This window comes from Terrapene carolina, unplaced genomic scaffold (genome assembly GCF_002925995.2).
Source record: "Terrapene carolina triunguis isolate 2854851 unplaced genomic scaffold, T_m_triunguis-2.0 Scaffold67, whole genome shotgun sequence".
Classification (NCBI taxonomy): Eukaryota; Metazoa; Chordata; order Testudines; family Emydidae; genus Terrapene; species Terrapene triunguis.
The window spans coordinates 49,085,959-49,106,741 of record NW_020664418.1 but is presented as its reverse complement, the minus strand read 5'-3'; the positions used below and the strand labels follow the sequence as shown (position 1 = coordinate 49,106,741).

The 20,783-nt window shown below is 43.9% G+C and overlaps 1 protein-coding gene across 1 annotated transcript in view; it reads right to left on the bottom strand.

Annotated features, from left to right (window-relative positions):
• Window positions 1-2,419: 2,419 nt before the first annotated feature.
• Window positions 2,420-20,783, bottom strand: part of CORO2B (coronin 2B) — a 101,026-nt gene continuing 82,662 nt past the window's right edge. The window contains exons 3-4 of the mRNA XM_029910757.1: window positions 3,832-3,948; window positions 2,420-2,506 (exon numbers count right to left, since the gene is read on the bottom strand). Coding sequence (XP_029766617.1) covers window positions 2,420-2,506; window positions 3,832-3,948 — 204 coding nt within the window. The remainder of the gene's footprint in view (window positions 2,507-3,831; window positions 3,949-20,783) is intronic.

The window sequence follows — 20,783 nt, the reverse complement described above, 5'->3', positions numbered from 1 at the left end:
AGTGTATATCTTCTCCTCTGATTAAATCAATCATTAAGAGAGCTCTGGGGTGGAGTAGCAACTGTGAGAGTTCTGGGAAAGGGATATACACCATAAAGGTCAGCCAGCTTTTAAACATTCTGAAGTCTCTCTCAGGCTGTGATCAGACCCCAAGAAGGAATGGGTGTCTCTCTCCCCTCTAAAGGAAACTCTGGTGCTCTGATAGGGGGCACCAAGCACCCATGCCGCTGACAGGCTGTGCCTGGTAATTTGCAACGTGGTCGCAAGTTTGCCCTCCTGTTTATGGTATAGTTATGTCATCTTTAATGTTACTGTAATAGGGTCCTACAATTAACATTTTTGCAGTCGCCTGCTTATAACGTTCAAGTTTTAGGCAGCTTCCTAGTTGCCCATCTATCCCAGAATGAGGTCACTCTGACATGAAAGTAGGCAGTTCAGAACCTGAACATAGGACAAATACAATTTATTAGGTAATTCAGCTGTAGGAGTGGTGCAATTTCAGTATATTTTTTTAAGTGGCTAGAGAACCAGGACACAAGGAAATTGCCATACATAGCCTTTAACACCTACTTACATTAGGTTTGACTTGGAGCTCCAGCATATTGTCTGTGTTTGTAAAGCACCCTGCAAATTAAAACTGTATTGTGACAAAGGAAGTTCATGAAATAGAACAACCAGTGGGTGACAAATGCACGTGATTACAACAAATAGTGCTACTGCATCAACAACAAGTGGCATTTGCAGAGCACATAGAATGGACATTTGGAACTTCGCATTAGAGCTGGCATTTTAGGCTGACATTCTCCCCGCCCCCCCCAAAAAAATGGGTTGGCCAAAACACTTCACCATCTTGTGTTGATTTCACCAAATTGTTTCAGTCAAAATGAAGTATTTTTCCAGAAGGGTCTAAATGAATCGATTCAACATTATTAAAACCTTGGATTGTTCAGGCTGGATTAGGAGGGGTCGCTGACAGTAGCCCCTTTACACTGCAGTAGCCTCGTGGTTAGAGGCCTCACCAGGCAATGTGGGAACCTAAGTTTAACTCCCTGCTCTGGAACTGGGATGGGAACTCTAACCACTGGGCTATTGGGTATTCCCCTTCAAGCTCTCCCATTGGAACGGTTCCAATTTATACAAAATACTGAAGAATCATTGGGCCAGAGAAGGAGAGAAAGGGTCTAAAGCACCACCAGCACCTTCCTCCTTTCAGTTTTGTGGGTCTAACCTTTCATTTCCTTCTTTTATTACAAAGGTTAAAAATGCCTGAAACAAACATTTTACTTGACCAGACGTTTTGATTTACCAAAAAGTCCCCCAAAATTCAATTTCGGTTCTACCCAAACTGATTCCCCCCCCCCCCCATTTTTCAGAACTAAGAAGAGCTCTGTGTAGCTCGAAAGCTTGTCTTTTTCACCAACACAAGTTGGCTCAATAAAAGATATTCCTTCACCGACCTTGTCTCTCTAATATACAGAAATGTTATAAGATCTATTGAGGCAGAACTGTAACCAGTAAGAACTGGGTCACCACAAATTCCCATTTCTGCTCTGCTGAGCTTTCACACACTACTTTGTACAAAGGCAGCTTTTTAGTGCAATGCACTATTCCAGAGGGAAATGTTAGTATCCAGAAAACAAAGAAGTGGAGGCAAACAGCAGCCAAATAAAGACGGTCTGACTCAGTGTTCACCACATTGTAAGACTACCTTTCCCCCCCCTTACTTGATATATCTCTAGACACTAGAATAGTTGCAGCCCCTGTGGTCTTTGATAGTAAGAAGGATTAATAATAGCTGTTGGGTGGAAACAAGACATCCTTGTTCACAGCCCTACTGCTTATCTGCAGCATGGGCTATAAAAAGAACACTACTACAACGATAAATGACATCACTGTATAGCAGAGGGAACTGGATTCAGCCAGACAACAGCTACAGATTTACATAAAACACCAGGTCAGAGCTCATTGTAAGCTGCATAAATGTGTCATTTAAAATTTCACAGTTAAAATCAGAAGCACTTAAAACACCCGTGTCTGTTTTGTAGGGGGCATAAAGAAAGACAACAGAAATGCTAACACAAGCCACGCAAACCGCAGCACACGGCTCCAGAACCTTCTAATTTACTCCAGCTTTTACCCGTAGAACAGACGTGCTTCCCCTAGATCTGCCATCCCCCTCCTTCCGGCACATGCCAGTTTCCGTGAGCAGTCTTAACAACTACCAGTCTCTTCTTCCCACCAGCCTGCATGGAACATGGGCCCCGCTCCTCTTTCAGCTGCCTAGTGTGGAGACCCGGGGGACTTTGCCAGGTGGCCCCAGCTGGACTGCACCAGCCACACACTGAAGCCACACCTCCCCTTGCCAGGATGCTGATGACCCTGACAAAGTCAAGTCAGACATAGGAGTTCGGTTAGGGCTTTACGGGAGGGGCAGAGTGGTCTGCCTTTGGCTCAGGACCCTCCCTGTGCTGGCAGAATCTGTTAGGTTGGGGAAGGAGGAGCTCTCCTGAGAAGGGGGAAATAGGGTAAGAGGTTTGAAACAGGAGAATACCCTTTCCTCTTCCTTCCCCCTTAACGTTTCTCACAAGAGGCGGAGGATACCTGCTGTTCGTAATATCTATAGATGGATGATGAATGTGGATGCTTCAAAGCAGGGACTTTCTGAGCTAGGGAGAGACAGGAAGGGCGAGGGTGGGGGAAGACATCTGAACAGGAGCTCTTGTGAACAGAAAAGGAGAGTTCAGAAATCGCCGCAGACCATGCGAGCAGGGAACATCCCCTTCTCTCACACACAGCCAGCGGCTCGGCCCGAGCCCCATTTCTCAGCAGGCTGAAGCAGGAGTCCCTAGAAATCATTCCAAGGTTTGGAAATAGCTTGTGGTTGATTCGTGTCTCAAGTATTTGTTTCTTCCAAAGTGACCCCGCCCCTTCCTCCCTCCTTGTGGTTACTGGGGCCGTTCCCCTGACCCGTCCTTAGCTTGCAGCACTACCCGCATTTTATACAGTGGGGGGAAAATGCACGAGGCCAGGTGTTTGTGTGCGGGAGAAGGCGGCTGTGTCCCCTAGGTCACGGATGACCCCAGTGATGGATGAAGAGATTGGGAAGGGGCAGTCACTGCTTTTGCGACACCAATTCAAGTTGCTTTGTTGCCTCTTGCCTTTTTGCTCATCTGTCTCTGCTCCCTCCTTTTTCACATCCTCCCTCCACCCAAGCTGTATAATGATCTCCCCCCCCCCCTCTTTTCTGGACCTTCTTCCATAGGGCCCCCTGGGATTACAGCCCATTCCCGCAAGCTGTGCATCAAATCCCGCCTTAAGGATCACGAACCAGGTTCTGCCCCTCAGAGAAAGGACGAGAAACCAGAGTGACAAAAACCCTTTGGAAAAATCCAAATCAAGATGGCGTAACTAACAAAACACCTGCTCAGAGTCACGGTTGGGGCATATTGCTAGTCACCTCATCCAATCACTTCAAATTTTTGTATATGTGACTATTTCACCTTTAAAAATAAATCTCTCTCTCTCACCCACATACACACTTTGCAAGATAGCCAGTGTCCCAACCCTCTAGTATTAGAGCCCTAGCAGCATAAATTCCTCTATTGCTTCATCGTTGGTACCTTCCCCCAAGCCCACGACAGGAGCCAAAAATTACATGCCAATAAAGTGAGCATGGTATGACTCACTCCGGACAGATGGAGCCTACGATAACCCTAGAAGCTTGACAAAGCGCTTTTACCACCCTTTGAGAGGAATGCAGGATGTTCACATTCTGCTCCTGCTGAAGTTTTTATGTCAAAGGAGACATCAGCTCAAATCATTTTTACTCACCGAGGTGTCTTCTGAGCAAGAAGCTATGATGTTTTCAATAAAAGGATTCCACTTGATGTCAAGCACGTTGCCCTGGTGACCGCAGACTTTTGGGTAGTTTGGTTCGATCCGACCGGTCTGTAAGGGAGAAATACAGGATCAGCAACAATTCTAGTCATCTTCAGAAATAAACTCATGTTAAGAGAGAATGCACAGCTCATTTGCATAACTCTATTCTATAATGGAGATATCCTATCTCCTAGAACTGGAAGGGACCTTGAAAGGTCATCGAGTCCAGCCCCCTGCCTTCACTAGCAGGACCAAGTACTGATTTGCCCCAGATCCCTAAGTGGCCCCCTCAAGGACTGAACTCACAACCCTGGGTTTAGCAGGCCAATGCTCAAACCACTGAGCTATCCCTCAAACGTCAGCAAAGAGGACACGCTTTTTAGTAACTCAGCTCTCTTTCTGTGGCTTGCTTCAGAGATCAGATTTCATTTTCTTCTACTTCTCTGTGGCTTGTACGTGCCTGGTTAAATGTGCAAAACAAATCTAAACGATGTTGATTTCCTCAGGATATTACCAACAACTCCTAGCAATTTTACAGCATGGCATCTCTACAATGATCAAAAGGTACTACAGAGAACTAGCTCGAAACAAAGAGATGGCTTGGAGGAGAAAGAAAGCTTTCTTTGCGTTCAAACTCTCCTACAACATGCAGGTGTATTACAGTTACAGTGAAAGACGTAGGGAAAGAGTTTGACATTTTCTGTTTGATGCAGGAGTTTAATTTAATTGGGTGGGGGGTGAATCACCAGGGTAAATTGAAAGAGTAAATGCATTACGGGGTAGGGTCAATTCAAACACCATTACCATGAGGACAAATATGTATCTGAGATACAAAAAGAGATGCTTGCTGTAATGACCTGAACCACTTATATTTCATGGTAGACCATGCTGAGGTCAGTGCCACAATTTTATACTTCCTCTGGAAAGCAAGAAAAGATTCTTATTCTTTCCATTCTAGGACACGCCCAGCAACTATTCGTAAATAAAGAAACTAATACAACAAATGCCTTTCCCTTTAGCTATACAACATCCTTCGATCCTGCAGAGTAACACTTTGTACATGCTTTAGCTATAGTCTCTTTCTAATGGAATTGTGTGAAGAGGCTTCAGGGTTTGTTTAGCTGATGGGCTTGGACTACTTAGGAGAAGGCTGACGGACTAATGCTTTTATTTATATAATTGTAAATGCTCCTAGAGGTAGGCTGCTAGTTGCATCGTAAGTGGAAAATAACAAATAAAAATAAAATCCACTCGTTTAATGCCTGAGTTCTCAACTCCCTGTGGAAGTTACTAAACTCTTTGGGGAATAGAAATTTCTGGTGAGGAACATTGATGATAGCATGAGGGTACAATCACGAAATTGCTAATTGGCTCTTGAGGTCCTTCCTTCTCCCCAAACTTCTGAAGTCATATTGAGCAAGGCTAGAATATTTTTTTTTAAAACCACATGTAGTAGCTTAGAGAATAGGAACACTAAAAGTGTAGTAAGCACTTTGAACCTTAGAGATGTGATTTCTCTCCACTGGGATCAAAAATTCTTTTAGGAAAACTTTTAGGAATCATCTTTTTTTTTCCTGGAGATGGGCAAAATTTTCTTGTGCAAACCTGTATTTTGGAGGGAGGGTTGTTTATTTTTTTGCAGAAAAATGCAGATTCTGGATGACCAAAACATTGAATGAATTTGGGTCAATTTTTCCAAATTCTCTCTGTCAAATAAAAAGTTTCATAAATGTCAAAATGGTTCATTTCAGCATTTTGAAAGAAAATCTGACTTTTCATTTTGGAAACTCACTCAATTATATTTTTTAAAACCATTCTAAAAAAAGATTTAAAAACATCAAAAATTAAAGGAAACATTTTTTTTTAAAATGATTTTTTTTTGTTTCGACACAAACAGATCCCCCCCACCCAACTTCTTGCTCCATCCACTAAACCCAAAAGTCAGTTATTTGCACAACCCTGTGTTTTTCCTCTATTTGCAGAGAGAAAGCTGAAAGATTTTTAAAATGCACAGTTCACTTGGTGACTACAGCACACAGATCTATTAATGCACATCAGTCTCGTGTTAGTTTCTTCTCAGTGGAATTGTAGAAAATTCCCCAGTCTTCGCTTCTTGAGTGTATAAAACTATTCTACAAGCTGCTCTGTCTAAAACTGTCTGTGTACAGCAGCCGAGGGATTGTTTGTTTGGTCTCTTAATTAGGGCATAAGACTTGCAGACATTTCTCTTTCCTTTGTTCTCTCCTTTTTGTAAAGCCACACTGAAATGTCAGATCTTAGTTATGGGCTTCTTGTGTCCACTAGGAGGTGGTGTCAAGCTTTTTTAAGGCTTGAAAACAAGATAGGTCAGAATGCTAAATACACTAAATATTTAATAGCACTTTCAGCACTGACCTTAAAGTATTTAGCTCCTGGCTTCATTTAATGTGAACAAAGAAATGCACATGGGTAAGTCCTTGGTTTCGGTAAACTACCAGTAAAGCAAACATCTGTGAAGCAGATTCATAGCCTCCTACTGTAATAGTTCCGCAAATACTGGTGAGTATTTTGTAATCCATTGTAACACAAGGGGAGGGAAGAATGGTATAGTGTTTCAGCCAGGGCTACCATGTAGATCGCCTTGTTTTGGTTTGACGGGATTCCCTGGGAGTGTGGACGACTGTGAGCGGTCAGATACTGACATGCCAGACGTAGGAGTTTGCTCTTCAGACATTGCCTCCTGGGGAGATTATTTGAATTAATTTGTCCCCACTGAGCTAGTCTGTTAATTACCGGGGATTCTTGGCTCTTGCTGTGATGGTGTCACTGCTTCAACTACATCACAGCCACTGTGGCTACGGAAAGGAACACAGATACCGGTTATAACAAGTCTAGCCTGGGGTCCAAGAGACAGACTGGAATGTCTGCTTTATTCTAGGAACAAAACCCCAGTAAAAGCAGCAGCTAATACTGTATATTGATTTCCTACCATCACCAGCCAAGAGAAATTCTGTCATACACGGAACAATCCCTTCAGCTTGCTTTAGGGTAGAATATGAATGGGCATTTCTGGAGGTTTTATCATGTGTATTTCAGTAGAACCTAGAGAGCCCCAATCAGGTAACAGGATGCCAACCACTGTACGAAGATTCTATACCCAAAGATTTAACACATGCACCAGCAATACCAATGATTGCTATTAGTCATTATTCTGAGCACCTAAAGGAAAGGATGGGCATTTCTGATAGAAAATACTGCGTTGAACTGGAATGCAAAATGCAAGGGCACCGAAATATCTGCAAATTTGGCCGATTTACTACACAAAAAGTCATCTGGAAAAGAAGCACAAGACATCCAGTCATTTACTGGTGATGTATCAGGAAGATGTTTGAGCACTCAGACGCAGCACTTACGCACGTGCCTGGACGAAAACCTGAAACATTCAACAGAAAACAGAAATGCTTGCAAAAGTTTCCATTTAATCCAAAAGCCATTTTTTGTTGGAAAAACATTTTGGAAAAAAAAAGCGATTTTCAGCCAGCTCCAATAATAACTCTGCAGATGTAGAAAGACAGACAAGAACACAGGGGAAGGTAAGAAAAAGAAGCTAGTCTATAATGTCCATACCTCACAGCGATAATTTCCAGATGGTGTACTGGCCCTTATTTCCTTTACCCAATGCCTGATGTTCAACGTTATTTCAGATTTGATTTGATTTTTTTAGAATGCAGTAGGAGATGGTAGTAACCTGCATCATGTGAACAAACCTCTCTTCAAAACAGAAATTAGGACAGCAGAAACGGTCAAATTAAAAACCAGAGTGATTAGTGCACTGCAATCAGCTTATTTCCAGTGTCTGCTTTCTTGTTTCCAAAGGACGTTTTAACACTTTGTGTTCTGTTTGTTTAATTCAATGAAGGTTTTAACTGAATTCAACAATATGGTTTCAATGAACCGATCATTCCAACCCAACACATCAGCAGGCTCGGCAGGATTGGATTTTTATCTGTAAATGTTGGTAAACCTCAATTTCACTGCACACACATAAGCCAAAGAAAAATTATTTCCATCCATGAGAATTGAAATGGGAAGCGAGGCCAAGTAAGAAAAACACTGCTTGAGAATTTGTTAGAGCTTGATTTAAGGATATTTACTTTGTATATTTTGTCAATTGATATTGACAACTTGTGTTTTAATGGTTACAAAAGCTTTAACTTTTTGAATCTCAACGTGTGTCATTAAATAATTATTGTTTATACTCCCCCCAATTTCCCACAACTGTCAAAATTAAAAAAAAAAAAATCTGATAAAAACAGAAAATGCTTAAAAAGTAACATGGATTATAAAAACTATAAAAATTCAATTCTGCCAAGCCTACATATAAGGCCAGAGTTAAGCTAGTCTTGCAACACAGGAGTGTTTATTATCTGTGTCATTTTCAGTTACCAAGGTAAAGAGAAAAAAATTCTGCATTTGCTCATTACTTTCAATACAGGAACAAATGGACACATTCAGATACATCACTGTCGCAATAATAGGGACATTTTCAGCAGTTTCCCTTTGCCCTTTAATGAAATCCTTTATAAACATTCATTCATTCATTTCCATGAACATAACAGCCACAGGATTATACCCCTTTTTAGCTTGCCTACGATGAGCACTTAATGCTACATTGATTTCTGACTTATGAGCCTCTTATTAATTAGGGCATGTTAGGCAAATTCCGTGACCATATGGCACACGCTTCATTTTTACTCCAGTGACTGATAGCAGCCAATGTGAATTTAACCTACATTAGGCCCAATTTCCATTGTGGCAGGTGAGGATTTAAAAAAGAGAGAGAGGATGGAACTGTTGAAAGATACAGGGCTAAACTCCTGTTCCTTTAGGGTAGATTCCACTTAGGTGTTTCTGATTGTGGGTCACTTGGATTACTCCAAAGGTCTTAATTTTATGCAGCTGCCTCTGAACTACCAGAGCAGATCTAATGGGTCAAACTCAGCCATTTCATGGACTCCCACTATCCATTAAGCTAATGTGCTTTCTTAAGCCCATACCTGTACTTACCATTCTGACTGTCTGGTAATTCCACTTTAATTAAGCAATAATGATCAATGTACTGGATATTTCCTAGGGATTAACCAATGACTGGGAGAATTAAGGATGGTTAATTCCCAGGGAACTGCGATCTGAGTTCATTAGTGCTAATAGAAATCTGTTCAGCTTTTTAGGACCAAAACCAAGTAAACCTTTGGACATTTTCCCCATGGCATTGTCAGGCCTCCAGACGGGCACTGGGAGTGTTTGAAAAGTGCTGATGGTGGACAGCAGCCAAGCCACCTGTTTGCTTTCCTAAATTACTGCTCTCTCTCTTCCTGGGTTATAAAGGCACTAAACACGTTGGCAACTGCTGGTGCCTTCTAGGTGTACCAGAAAAAGTGAACTGCTTGATTGCATCCCCTTCCCCACCAGTTTTCCCAGTTAGAGTAAAAATGAAGGTCCTGATTCTCTTCCCAGTGTAAACTGAGTCGTGTCAGGAGAGACTCCACTGATACAATGGTGTGAGAACCCAGCTCAGATTTTTTTTTTTTTTTTGCCATCATAGAGAATATAAAGGCGACAAAGATTTAAGATGAAGAATGGAGATGAAGTCATTGCAGCTTGGTGAATCTTCCCCCCCCAGATCTTTGCCTTTCTGTTGTCAAAGACAGTGATCTTAAGACAAACATTGAGGATACACGATCCATTTCCTTTCTTTCTGTGCAATGCTCGATGGCCCCAGTAGGCCATTCCAGACAAACCAGGCTCAGTGCTGGAACAGGGGGACAGAGGAGGCTGCAGGAACGTGACTTTGTGCCTCCTATATTCTAGGACCAGCAACCTGTTGCTCCAATTTGTGCTTGAATGAAACAGCCCCAGGTTCCGTTGCATCAGCTGAGAACAGACCGAGAGCAGCACTGCTCTTGGCCACACCTTTGGCAAAGCCCTACTGGGGGAGCTGTGAGGGGTGCATCCAAGGAAGCCCCTCTGCTGGTAGGTGTGATCCACTGGTTTTGTCCCTTTAAGTCACTGAAATGTTGTAAAATGAAGAAATGGCCTCTTTTTATTCTGTGATAAGGAACCTCCCTTCTGAATGTGTTTTTTCCCCCTTTCCTCTCTCATTTCTGGTGTGTCCACACTGTAGAGTTCATTTGAGTGATTCAACCTGGAGTTACTTCCCTCGAGTCAGCCTAACACGAGAGAGAAAGAGACACCACGCTGCTAAAGAACAAGGAACTTGCTGCGGCCCGTGTCCACAGTGACTCAGACCTCAGGAGACTGATGCATGGTAGGAGATGTAGTCCAACCAGGGATGCCAGCCTATGGAGGAGCATGGCAGCATGAGGCACCTGAACTATAATGCCCATGAGGCACCACAGCAGCATTTCCAAACTGAAATATATTTGGATTTTTTGAATTTCCACTGGGGGAGGTGGGGAATAAATTCTCCATGAAAAATTAAAAAAAAAAAAAAAAAAAAAAGATTTCCCCCCTTTTTTGACATTTTCCACAAAAACATTTTATTTGATGAGCTCTCTTGGCAGCTGGGCTGGGGTCTGAGCTCTGAGAGCACAGTAAAAGACTCTGTGTGCTTGTGAGTGCAGAGCAATAGATTTGCAAGATACAGAAAAATGAACATCATTAGTGGGCATGGAGCTGTGTAATGCATGCTAGTAACATACAGTAGGATCAGTGCAGACCTTCCTTTTTGCCTGCCTATCATCTCGCTGTGAACTACTGGAAGGCAAAGCACAATTTTATGGGTTATTATTTATAAAGTGCTGTAACAGACATCACTTACCAACCCCATGTTGGAGAATCTAACTTTCTTCCTGTTTTCATATTTGTATTAGCATGACATTACCAGCACACTGCCTGAAGATCACTCCTTCCAAGCTTACAAGAAATACAAATGTAGGCAGCTGCTCTTAAACTCTAAGAGGACAGATCTTGTAACTGTGTACTTTAATAAGCAATCGCTAATTTTGAGCAACTAGCTGGATAATTGTCTTTGCAAAGCAGACTTTTGGTGTTCTTTATCAAAATTCATTAGGCTTTCTGGAGGACAAAAAACACAGTTCGGTTACTAGACCATTACAGTGCAAGAATTTAATTTTTTTTTTTTTATTAAAACAAAATAATGCTGGTATTTCACAAAGCCAGAACATAGGATCTGATTGTTATCCCCTGAAACTGGTGCAGCCCATTTGCCTTCTCCATCAAAATACGCCCCCTCCCAGAGGCATTTTGACAGCTGTTGTGTATGTGTGAAATATTAACAAAGGCAGAATCTGATTTAGCAACACGTTTGCTCTCAGTCACAGTGCTGGTGAAAGAGGAGCGGCTGACACACTCAGAACCTGTGCTCTGCAGCGATTGAAAATAACGGATACATGAAGCTTGTTTGGTTAATGCTGATAAATACAAATCAGCAGTTTCCTTTGCTGTAATTTCCCACTCGTCATTCGAAGGGAAACCTTGTCAGCATCAGTGGTTTAAGCCCTAGTGGAATTCTAATCATAGGAGGAAGCTGTATCTATAACCCTGGGCTACTTAAAGCTCGGTGACCCAAATATCATTTCCCTTTAAGTGTGGAAGCACAAGAACACAGGGAGCACTCTATTGAGTAAGATTTTGCCTGTAGGCTGCTGTACGCTTTTACATTTGTCATCACAGGGACTTGAAGGAGTAATTCTTCAGCAGCGTTAAGCATTCAAACACATTTTTTTGCCTGGGAACCAGAACAATTAAACAGCATCATTTTGGAGCGAAGGAATTCATTTTATTATGTCTTGGGGGTAGGGGGGGGAAGAGGGAAGAGGACAATTAATTTTTCAGTTCGCGTAAGTCAGTCATTTTGCCTCTTGACGAATGAGAAGGAATCTTTGCTTTGGAAATGGTTAGTAATTGCAGTGCCTTTGGAACACTGACAAGGGCAAAATAGAGTTTTGTAATTATTCCCATACTACATGTACAGTTTCAATGGACAGTCTCTGCATAAATATGCCCAGTGAAAGCTGCACATGCCTTCTTAAGACAGGCCCTTTTGAGGAGTTCCAGTTCACCAACAACTTTAATAGGCATCGTCAAATCTCACCCATTTCCAGCCCCTTTACATTTTAAAATGCTGCTCTAATAATCAAATCGTTAGCTAATAGCCCAAGTTTGTACAGTTCACATTTTTTTCTACAGTCAGTAGCTTGAATATGCGGCTACTGTACAGGCAACTGTCACCTGCATAGCGCTTTCTGGTATAAATGTACAGCAGAAAAAGGAAGGCGAGCGTACTCAGACAGAGGCACTAGGCCCATCACAAAGCACTTTTTCTTTGAAGCTTCACTCTTAAGCAGTCTGAGGCTTCAAAGGTTTGTTGGAAGTGTTGGGGGCTTACATGCAAGTTTCAGTGGGTAGTCTGCACTGGAAATCCTATTTTGACATTATCAGTGTTGGACTCATTTGAAGGGAGTTTGTCAGAGCTTCAGATCCTGTCACTAAAAAGGAAGCTTCAAAGTTTCACGATGTCTTTTAACCAAGGCTCCTCCCTCCCATGTAAATATGGGAATTTGTTGTTTTGACTGCAGGAAGCAAGCCGTCAGGAAGATTGCCACAACATGCTTTATTGAAGTCACGCTGCAAGTTGACAGCTATGACTTTGCCTTTTCACTTTCCTCCTTTTCCTCATGCCCTCTAGTGTTTGCAAAGAGGGGCTGCATTTATTCACCCAGCCTCAGATCCATCAGCAAGTTGTGTTTTGTGTTAGCCACATGTTGCTTCCCCAACTGGGCAACGATTTTTTTTTTTATTAAAGGAACAGGGCTTGAATAAATCATTTCTGGTATAAAAAAAATCATGAATATTCATGAGAATTTTGCTTTCCACCAACATGCCTGTAACTAAAACAAGTTGCTCATATCCCAATTCCTATTTGCTTTCTGTACAGAGTCAGTAACAGTGATGAGCCACTTTTCCACCTCTTTCTAAAACTCAGGCAACTCCCACTGCCGTGGAATTTGTCCAGCATTAGTTCCTCTACGCGCGGCCCAGGAGTGGTCAGTTTGTGGATAGTCCATTGAAAGAGCGGTTCATCACTATGCCCGGCGCCATCTGAACAGGAGGCATCAGGCAATGTGAACAGGCCAGCTGCCACTTAATGGGCAGGGAAATGAATGGCTCTGCATTTGGTAGTTACGACCAGAAGGGTGGTTCTGCTGAGTAATCAATTTCTTTCCCTGCTTCGCAATGGCTGCTGCACTCGCATGGAGGAAAACAAGCTTCCTTCGAGTGTAGAGTCGGGCAGCGTGAGCTTTGATTATACACAAGATGACTGCTTGGGGCACCTTTTGAGGGTCCCTATCTAGGTATTTATAAAGGAGCCACCCACTGCAAACATGTGGCTGATGGCCATGTAAGCTGTATGTGCCTAAGTGAATCTAATTTGGTCTAATTAAAGTGCCAGACTAGATACCAGAAGGTTGGATAATAGCAAGAACAATGGGGCCTAGCAGGCAACAGAATTTTCAACAGAGAATATTAGGTCCATGTTCTTGCTGCAGCTCTGGCGAAAGTCTTGTCTCCAGGAGTCACAGGCTTCTCCTGTTGGTTTGTAGTTAGTCGCCCCAGCTGCTGTGGGATGATTTGGTTGCAGAGATCATGTCTCCAGGATTAATTCCATGCAGAGTTCTGAAGATCAGGGCAGTCACCTTGACTCCGCATTGCATTGGCTCCCTACTGAAGGGAGAGCCGTGTAGCAGAACGGTGCATTTCCAAGGACGTGTGTCGCTCAGCCATCAGGCGGGAGCTTCCTCAGGGCTCTGGGTGTTGTGCCTAGGCAGAGAACGACAGCAGCCCAGCACAGACGCTGCAGATGCCTGGAGCGAAGCAGCCACATCTCTGCTGGCCAGCTGCAAATGGCAGGGAGTGTTTTGCTGCTGCGGTCTGCGGGTGCAGTGTGGAGTCCAAGACTGGGAACAGATTTGAAGGCAGGGTGCCTTTGATGGGAGCTGTTAATACAAAGAGCTCTTCACAACACTTCTCTTCCCAGAAGCGTCCCCCGTCTTGTCCGGGTCCAGCTGCTCTCCATCTAGGTGCCCATCTCAGACACGAATGCAGGAAATTGGAGCCCGGTGCATTGATTGTGCTCGGTGCACTCTGCTGGTGCTTTGGTCCGTGTTCTCCTCAGCACTTCATGTGGACAATAAGTGAGGGTGGGGCAGAGAAGCAAGTCTGGGTGGGGGGCCTCTGCTCCTTTTGGGGATGAACAGGGAATATTCAGGGCACAAGCTGCTCAACAAATGGGGACAGGGAAATATTCCCTCCCCCGTGTTCTGTTGCACCATAAGGGGTTTTTTGGCGCCTTTCCTCCAAAGCATCAGGAATTAGCCACCATTGGACACAAGACAAGGTCACAGCTCTGCAATAGTCTTGATTTTTTCAGCTCAAAGGCAGCCTGTATTTTAGACCTTACCCCAAACCTTCCCCACGACCTGGGGTTTGTTGCATAATCTCCGTGATGTAAATAACGGACATGAGAAATGCGGATTTATGGATCTGAGGCGACAGGCAGCATTAGTTCCTTTAAAAATACCTAACACCAAAGTTATTGCAAGCTTCTCCACCACTGTTTTTACCCTGGGAAGAGGCGAGGGGGGCGGCTTTATTACATATTTGCACGTTCTACATTTAGCCTCTAAGAGCTGAGGATCATGATTCTGTGTCGATCACATGATCTGAATCATACTTGGTTGAAGTCAACCAAGGCCAAGGAAATTCAAAGCACCTGCAGGCTCATCCATCTGGGTCACTCTGCCTGACCCAATTAGAAGGTGACTCAGGCAGAAGTAGCGACTTGCAGGAAGCCAAACAAATGAAAAGTTCATTGTACGCTGCAAACATTTCATTGTCCACGTGAATGTCAATTCTAGTCTTGTAAGGATTCCTGCGGCGGCTGATTATTGGGAGGTTTGCAGACCAGGCACAACGGAACTGGTGAATATTCAAAAGCAAAGACTAGTTAAAAATGCAAGAGATTGTTCTGTTGTCTCAAAAAGTTTGCCAAATGTTGTGAATTTCTCCTCGAGAATACGATCGCTCAGTTAAAAAAACTAACCCATTCTGCAGCAGAAAAAGTTTTCATTTTCAAGCAAAGATGGCTTTGCAGCCAAAAATAAAGAAAATAAAAAAAAATTAAAGTCGTTCTCACATGGCTTTGAAGTGAGGACAGCTATTTTGCCATGTTCGTAGGGACAAACTAGAATTTCAGGGCTAAAATCACCCAGAATAATGCCACAAAAGTTGGAATTGTCACTTTGAAAAAACAAAACAAAGCAAAACCATAGCTCTGATTAATATCACTTAGAAAATTTAAATAGAGAAAGACAAATGAGATTAGTAGTGAACTCTGTTATGCCAAATGCAGCAAAATATATCTAATCTTTAAACTGTCAATGGAAGTAAACATGCATTGAATCAGCTGCATGAATATAGATGGGCATTTGTTTTTAATTACTTAGTTGCTGTCTATTGCATTCTGTGGACTTTTTTGGAGTCGCATGTATGTGACACAGTATCATGACATCACTAACGCAACTGAATCTCATGTATTATCTGCTCTCTGGAAAATAAATAGAAGTGGTCACAAGTTAAACACAACATTCCCTTCACCTGTCTTTGCCAACTGAGCAAAATAGACTTCTCCCAAGCCCAAGTTCTTGTTCACTACAGAAATCCCCCCCACCAATCTCCAGACAGGCAGAATTCCACAGCTCCTGGAACCTTAGAGTAGCATTGTGAACTTGTATTCTGAATGGCAGCTACCCGATTGCACAGATTGGTCATGGCAGGGGAATGAATAATCTCCACAAGGGGGTGCACATCGGTGGCTTTGCTTGCTCCGGGGAAGTACATAGGAAAACCACACCGGCTATTCCTGCTCCTCTTCAGTAGCCTCTCTGCAATTTTTTTGGAGCCTATGCGCCCCCCGCTAGGTCTAGGTTTCCCAGCAGCCACCTACACATTTCTCCCTGTCAGAATTTGCCCTAGCAAGAGTACTTGCAAAATTCCAGTGAAGAAAAGGACAGAATGACAAGAGACACAGCTAGCTAAATCCTGTTGACACCCCCCACAGTGCCCTGCCATTCTGCATGTAACAAGCTCATTTCACACATGTCAGATCAGCTAACAGACACTGTCTAGGAATATTTCCCCCCGCCCCCGGCCTCCGCCTTTTATGGTATTTTAGATGTAATGTCTCCACACTCAGACATCCTGCTCAAACATCCTGTAACTAAATGCAGAAGAATCCCATTGAATTTTTTATACTATTTTGATCTACTTATTCCAGTTGGATGGGAGCATGGTCTAGTGATGAGAGCAGGGGGCTGACAGTCAAGATTTCGTTTCTGGCTCTGCCACCAACTCTCCCCTTGAATAAAACCCTAATGTTCCTGTGACTCAGTTTCCTCAACTGTACAATGAGACTAATACCAATCTACCTCAGAGGGATATATATCATGGCTTAAATTAATGCTTCTAAATGTTAATGTAGAATGTTAAATTAATGTTTCTGATGAATATAGTTATTATAACAACTCTGGGCCTCTTTGCCAGATTCCTTAGTTACAATGGGGCAAAGTTGCACATGTCTATTTTTGGGTTTTTGTTCACCTGAACATTTTTAAGGCACACCTCGCATCACTCTTATACTTCCCTTATAAAAATACTCCATCAGCACATACAGAACTTAATCCTCTGTGAAAATATGTTAGCGATAAATAGCTGAAAGAAACAGACATTTCATGATACTTCTGGACATGTATAAGATTTAAGTGCCAGTCACCACACTTGCATGGCTACAAGGAGAGTTAGGTTAGCCACAGATATTACATCTTCTGCCTCGCCCTTTTCTAATATGTTAACTACCTGAATTTTCCTGGGTAGCCAGCAAGAAAGCCCCCTATAGAGGGGCTGACTCACCCCTGCGGCGCCTCCTGCTGGTCATCTCCGGGAATTAGCTCATTTCAGCATTGGAGCACCCCCTGCAGGCCAGTGGTCCGCCTGTCCTCCGGCCCCCATGTCCCTCCCAGACCCCGGTGCCCTTTTATCTGGGGTGCTGCCCCCTGGCAGTACACCCCTCAGTACTAGGGTCTCCCCTCCCCAGGGAACCCCCACCCACTATCCCTACCTCGCCTCCAAATAAGACCACTGCCATTCACCAACTAGCCCCCGCTCCCTGGGGCAGACTGCAGTATAGGCCACTCATCACAGGCAAGGTTGGGTTTGGACCTGCTGCCTTGGCCTACCCCTGGGCTGCCCTCTGCAACCCCCGGTACCCCTTGGCCTCCTACTAGGCCGCAGCCTGGGGCTATCCAGGCTGGAGCTCCCCAGCCTGTCCCCAGCCCTGCTCCACCCAGGTACTCTGTCTCTGGGTCGCTGCAGCCAGGCCCTTCTCTCTCTGAAAGCAGAGAGAGACTACTTGGCCTCTGGCTCACAGCCTTTTTATATAGGGCCAGCTGAGGCCTGACTGGGGTGTGGCCCAGCTGCAGCTGCTTCCCAATCAGCCCAGCTTAGCAGCTCCCAGCCACAACCTCCCCCAGCCTGTTTTAAGCCCTTCAGAGAAGGAGCGAGGTAACCACCCCGCTACACCTCCCCCATGCGGACAATTGTTTTTTCTTACTTCCCTTCCACTGCAGGACATTTCTTATTTACTAATCACTGCAGGATAGGTCTACAAAGCATAAGAGATGTCTGATCTAAAATATAGCAACAAATGCATAAGCTTTAGATAGATGAAAGTGTTGCACAAATTAAAAACACAAAGCATTGCTGAATTGGTATTTACATTTCTTCCAGAACAGTAGCCAAGATCAAGCTTGTTATTTAAAAAGACAAACAGCCAAACAAAATCCCTGTTAAACTGCATTCCGTACATAATGGGGAAAAAAATCTATCTTGACTGGTAACGAAAAGCCATTCTTTCCTAAAGGTGACATGGTTTAACCAGCAGAGGGTGCAAGTATTTGAGTTATCACAACTGTAGGCTGCTGTCTGTAACTAAACAAATAAACACTGGCAACCCACATACTATCCGCTCCTATGGGACAATGTTACATTTAACAGCATTTTATTTTCACAGTGCTAGAGCGATGTGCAAACCTGCAGATTATGTCCTGGATAGTTTTAACTCCTCTTACAATTCGACCCAGACACATTTACCTGTAAATACAACAAAGGAATTGGGCATAATATTTGATTTTCCTTTTCAACGCTTCTGTTTACACAAGGAGCTAAGTTTTCAACCTGACCTCTTCTTTCGCATCTGCTGGATCCAATGCTAAAATTCAGTACCAACGTTTTTCAACTTGAATTCCTCAAATTAGGCGCCCACATACGGAATTGCTGAATACACTCAAACATCAGAAAACACTGACCCGTTGCTCAGCACCATTGAGAAAGAGCCAGGCCCCTTTCTGGTCATTGTCTACATACATGTGTGACTTTATAATGAATCAAAATGCAACATTTATTATAATAGCCAGCTCTTATAGCACTTTTCTTTCATGGATCTCAAAGCACTTTACAAAGGGAGTCAGTATCATTGGCCTCGTTTTTCAGATGGGGAAGCTGAAGCACAGAGAGGTGAAGTAACCTGCCCAGCAGCAGAGCCAGGAACAAACCCCAGGTCTCCCGAATCTCAGTCCAGTGATCTGTCTTCTAGGCCAGTGCTTCTCAAGCTATCTGATGTGGGGGACCGGCAATTTTTTTTCCCAATGTGCCAGGGACCGGTGCCATATTATTATCCTATTCAACGCTCTTATGAGGAAACTCGCCGCGGACCGGCAGCCGATGGCTCACGGACTGGCACCGGTCCGCGGACCACCACTTTGAGAAGCACTGTTCTAGGCTACGTTGTACTCAAGTTTGAATGCTTGTGTCCCTACATGTCTAGCTCCTAGCCCTGGAAGCACAATTGGGTAGGCATCCAAGGTCATTTCCATCCTCAGTCCTGTGTCTACAATTGCTTGTGGATACAGAATTAAAGGAGATTTAAGTGTTGCCCAGAAAATAAGTTCACGCCACGTCTCAGTTCTGCTAGTATCACTCAGTAAATACAAGTATCTGAGTCCCCACGCTTAGCGTGGACACCTCCATTACTAATCCCGATTGTGAAGAGTGTTAGTATTTAGGCAGATATTGACTTCAGACGGAAAACCGGCATATGCAGTTGGAACCATGGAATTTTACGTTCAGTTTGAGCAAGAACAAGCCTTTATGCCATTTCTAAAAGGACGTTGAGGGCATGATTAATCACTTTGCTCAATGTCTACAATAAATTCTTAAATCACTGGTGTTGACTTCAACACCAGCACTGGGGCACTTGGTTCTGACTTCGAGCCATCCTCTCTGGTCTTCTGATTGAAGAACATGCAACCGTTCCAAGGCTTCCCAGTTCTCCCCGAGAAGACCTACATAAGTGTGGGTTCAAAAGGCCAAAGATGTAATGTGTTCTGTCACATTTCTGGCACTCTGTTTGTGTTACTACCACAGACAACCATCAAATCACTGAACAGGCACCTTGTAGCTGGGGCTATGTTAACCTCTTCTCTGTGGCACCTTGGTATTCAGTGTTCAAGCATCTCAAATTTGCAGGCTATTTGAACAACAGATGGCATAAATGCAATAAAGTCCTCCTATACATTGGTGCAAGTCTAGATTATGGAAGATGATTTGCACAAGTTAAAGGGAAAGGAGAATCTAGTGGGGCCTGAACAAGGCAGGTTGTTTGTGGAGCTCTGAGGGGGAAAAGCTAAGTGTGCAGTGAGTTAAATAAATTGCAGGCAGATTGCCATGGTTGAGGGCCCAGGACTATCTGCTGAGTCAGTACCAGGCTACTTGAGCAAGGTTACAGCGCTATGCAGCATCACCTCATCAAAACAGGGCTTGTTTTATTTCTGGCAGCTGGGAGGTGCCTACCAGAGAATTATCAATCCCTGAAGCACAGTAAAGATCCTTGGGGAAACTCATTCCTAGCAACATGTCCTGCAGAGGTCAGCCAGGCTGAGCTGGACGGAGAAGCACAAAGGAAAGTCCTTCAGGCCATGGGTGTGCAAGTCAACCAGCTGCTGCAAAGACATTTCAAGCCAAAAGAATAGGAGTCGCCGTAAGCTTTCCTTAAGTACACAGACCTCTTGGCTGGGTGAGCAGCTGTTGCAGACATGGATAATGGATCTGTGCCTGAGAATCTCTGGTCTAGTGCTAAGCCTCAGCTACACTCAGTTGCCTGTGCGTACAGAAATGTAGCTAAGACACCCTTTATACTGTATTTCAACCTTCCCAGCGGCTGTAGAAAAACTACCCACCACTCTCTACAGAGGCACCAGCCAGAGCCGCCACGCTGACCTAAACAGGGATTTAAATAGTTCTTTGCTGCCGATGGCACAAAGCCAACAAGTTTCCATGCCGCAACCTTTGTTCCACTTCTCGCTTGCCCCCGAAGCAAGACAGCGTTAACAGTTACGGTCACATAGAGGGCATGCCAGGCAAACGTGGGGCCCAGATATGAACTGGATTCAGTTTTCAAGCAGCTGCATCTAGGCCTGTTGTTGGCTTTCACACCTGCTGAATGTGGCCAAATTGCCAGCATAGATGCCCTGAGTTGCTGCGTGAGCCATCTGTCCCTTCTGGACACCTGTTTCCTTGAACTCACTTTGGACTGGGAAGGATTAGCGTCTTCATACATTTCTGGACGGCAAGCCCCGTGAAATTCCCTGACATAACAGTCATTGCCCTTAAGGAGCCACACACATCCCAGTGCGGGGGATCTTAATTACACCACAGTGTTTGGGCCCCCGAATAAAGGGGGTACGTGCTGGAGTAATGCAAGAATGACC